This window comes from Pteropus vampyrus, unplaced genomic scaffold (genome assembly GCF_000151845.1).
Source record: "Pteropus vampyrus isolate Shadow unplaced genomic scaffold, Pvam_2.0 Scaffold23, whole genome shotgun sequence".
NCBI classification, from domain to species: domain Eukaryota; kingdom Metazoa; phylum Chordata; class Mammalia; order Chiroptera; family Pteropodidae; genus Pteropus; species Pteropus vampyrus.
In genome coordinates, this window is record NW_011888804.1 from 6,878,744 (window position 1) to 6,882,385 (window position 3,642).

Here is a 3,642-nt window from a genome sequence, read left to right on the forward strand (position 1 = left end):
CCCTGGCCTGTGACAGGGCAAAGGCGTGAGAAATTCCAAGCGAACGCAACAAAAGACAGCAGTCGGCCACGTCGAGTCCACTTTTTAATATTTTAACCATAATGCAAACAGGCAGAAGAAGACTTTTGTCGAATTTCATCAAATTAGAAGGTGAGAACTATACAGAAGAAGAGCATGCGGCGAACACAGCCTGGACAGCCTCGCAAAGAGCGTGGGGCGGGCGTCGGTCCTTTGCGGAAGGTGCTGGAGCTCACGTGACACTTGGCAGAGATTAGCAGCATCGAGAGCTCAGAGGTAGGGGGAGGTCCGAGCTTCTGACAGCGTGCGTGCGTGCGTGCGTGCGTGCGTGCGTGCGTGTGTGTATGTGGTGAGATGCGACGCCACTCCGCCCACCTCCCCAGCTCCCCGACCCCGGGATGGAAGCCCCCAGTCGCGTGAGCCGCGGAACGCACGCGTGCGCGCTCTCTCTCGCTCAGCCTTCCAGAAAACCACTGCTGAGCCCGGGGTGGGTCTTAACAATCATAACGACAACACGACAGCAAGGAAAACAGGGCGGAGGCAGGAGGCAGGGCACAGGAGGACAGGGGGCCTCCGTGGGGCTGGAGCAGAGTGGACGCCGAGGGCGTCGTGTGTTTCTGAAACGGAGCTGCCGTCCTTCTGTCTCGGGCGGGCGTTGGCGAGACCGCGCCTTTCGATTCCCCCTCAAAGCCCCCCACGTCTCCGTTTGGCAGCAGGTAACGAAAGCAAAATCGTCGGGCTGAGGCGTGCTCTGCTCACTCTAGACTGTCCACGATGAGACGGCCGAGGGCAGCCAGGGCAGATTCTGTTGCTCCCAGGGACGTCTGGCAATGGCTGAAGACATATTTGGTTGTCACAGTTGGGGGACTGCTACTAGCATCTAGTGGGTGGCGGCCAGGGATGCCGCTCAGTGTCCTCCAATGCCCAGGACAGCCCCCACCACAAGGAATTCTCCAGCTCCAAATGCCAATAGTGCTGAGGTTGACAGACCCTGGACTAGAGTCTCCTAATTGCTTAGGAGCCAAGTCTGGGCCCTTCGATATCCTGGGGTCGTTTTCTAGAAGGCTGTGAAAAACAGCATCGTAAGGTGGCTTTGTCCTTGCCTGTCAGGGCTACCTCGGTCAGTGTGGGCTCTATTCTGGACCGAACACACATGCCCTACTCATTCAGAACCACTCAAATATTCTAGGACAAACAAAATGATAAACGCAATAAGGCATATTTACTCCTGACCTCCTCCCTGGCATGTGGCTTTGACAAGAGACCCCAAACAGACTTTCTTTTTAGGGGTGACAGTTTACCTAGGTCCTCACGTCTGAGACGCATCTGTGTTTGGGGAGAGGCAGCTTTTCCTCTCTGGCCCTTTCGCCACCAGGTAGGGACAGGCAGTCGACTAAGGACAGGGTCAGTGTGAGAGAAAGAGGAGAGACCAGGTAGGCGGCAGCCCCCGGAGGCCAAATTCAGGTTCATGGGGACCCTCTGTGTTGAGTCCCTGGGAGGCAGGGCTACTCCCTCAGACTGTCAGACCCATGTTTCCTCCACCCCAGCTCCTGGCCTTTCATTTTTGAGCCAAACAGGGCATCTGGATGCAGGAGATGTTACAAGGGTTGGGAGAAGACAGGGAATATGGGCAGATGATATCGGAAGCTCCAGTGAGTATTTCTTCTTGTCACTTGAGGGCAGCCTTAGATTAACTCGCCGATTCAGACAAAAGTCTTTGTAGATGAGGTGGGTGCAGTGACATGCTGGGATCAGGGCAGAGGAGAGAAAATGTACACGTAAACATGGCCAGCTGAAAACAATATCTTAAGTCCACAGTTTTCCTAATGGCAGGAATTAAAAGGCCCTTTTGGGGGCCGGTGCTACAGGGGTGAAGGAGCCCAGACATTCAGCTTGCCCATTCCGGCAGAAGCCGTGTGCCCCATTATCTGGGTCAGAGAGCCTCACTGGTTTTGGACTCAGAGCAAAACCTGATCTCCTTTTAGAGCCCAAAGCCTGTGGCTCTAGAGAGTATGTCTGGCAGGAAAACCCTGTGTTCAAAGGCCAAAGTCTGCTGGCTGGGGGTCAGTTTTCTCTGTGCTTCTCGGCCTGGCTGGACCTTAGGAGGACTGACCCCGTTGACTCGGGGAGAAGCTGAGTATCACCTCAGCTTCTCAAACTCATCTTTCCCTTTAGCCTGTTTTTCTCTCATGAGGCCCCATTCTCAGCCAGCCTACAGGCAAGAATCTCGACTTTCTTGTTCGTTTTCGTCTTGTTTTCAGCTTCCACAGCAGATGGTCCCAGGTCCTGTTGATTCACCCCCTGGAATGTCTCTTATCACTGCATCTGCTGCTTCCCTCATTCCAGCCTTGGTTACTGCAGTCACCTACCAGTAGGTCAACAGGACAGCCATCCCTGCTCTATGCTGCAGCCAGCACATTCTCTTCCCAGCAAAACTCCAATCACCATATTTTCCCTTTTTAAAAACACTTTTGAGAACTCCCTGTTGCCTACCAAATAAAGTCAAAATTCCTTAACATGCCACTCACTCCTCCCTACCGCTGGGTCCCTGACCATCTTCCCAGCATCTCTGTCACCATTCTGATCCTCCCCCAGCCTTCCAGAGCTGGGCTACATCTGACGCCATCCCCGATTTACCCTACATGTTCCCTGGTCATGCCTTTCTTCTCACTCACTCTACTTCCTGGCAGACCTGTCTCCTCAAACCCGCTGGTGGAACCCCACTCATTTAAATCGATTCTAAGACTTGTCTCTACATACCAGATTCTAACCTAGAAGAGAGGAACTGTGATTTGCACTGTATGCTCCACCATGCCTTCTGCATACTGGAGACGCAACAAATGTTATGGATTAAGTGAAAAAAAAAAAAAATTTGATCACTTCCATGGACCAGGTCCTGCAACTGTGCATCTTAGGAACAGTAGTATCTCATTTAATCCATCTTGTTATAAGGCGGACATACAGACTCAAAAGGTTAAAAAGTCAGCAGCTCATAGCTGTCTGCGGCAACTGGGGCAGAGTTAGCGTTTGGACTCAGGTCTGCTTCCAAAACTCCATTCTGGTGGGTCTGAAAGCTACTTGGCTGTCTCACTCCGTGGAAACCAAGCAAAAACCATCTCCTCTCAGGGAGTTTAACTACTTCTGCTCCTTTCCCAGCACAAGGTTTGGGAATGAGATTCACATTAATGCTAGGAGAACATGGCTATCCCAGCTTTCCTGTTGCTGGGGATGACCCAGTTCCTCCGGGCCAAACTCACTTCCGTTAAATGAGGTTGGAACCACTCTAGGCCATTTCAAGGAGGAGGGGGAAATTAAAGGGCTGTCACCTGAGTAACCTCAAATGTCTAGTCAACCCCATTTTCGCTCCCTTATTGTTAAAACCAAATTTCGCACCTATCTTTGGCGACTGGGGACGGAACTGAAAACCACCGCGGGAGGGCAGCATTGACACGTGCTGGATCAGAGCTAAACCCCAAATCGCATCTCCACTCTGCCTCTGGATAGGCTCGTTAAAGCCAGGCTTTTGGTATCGGCGATTCTGATACACGAGAGAAACAGATCGGTCCCGTCTCCCGTCTTCTAGCCAGGAGTTATGAAGCAGCTGTATTTACTTTAAAAAAAAAA

General features: G+C 52.1%; 2 protein-coding genes across 3 annotated transcripts in view; both read right to left on the reverse strand.

Moving 5' to 3' along the window:
* The window catches only part of FBXO21 (F-box protein 21), a 63,619-nt gene that overhangs the window by 50,341 nt on the left and 9,636 nt on the right, over window positions 1-3,642 (reverse strand). The window lies entirely within an intron of this gene.
* NOS1 (nitric oxide synthase 1) overlaps window positions 774-3,642 on the reverse strand; it is an 82,573-nt gene continuing 79,704 nt past the window's right edge. The window contains 1 exon segment of the mRNA XM_011356068.2: window positions 774-898. Coding sequence (XP_011354370.2) covers window positions 774-898 — 125 coding nt within the window.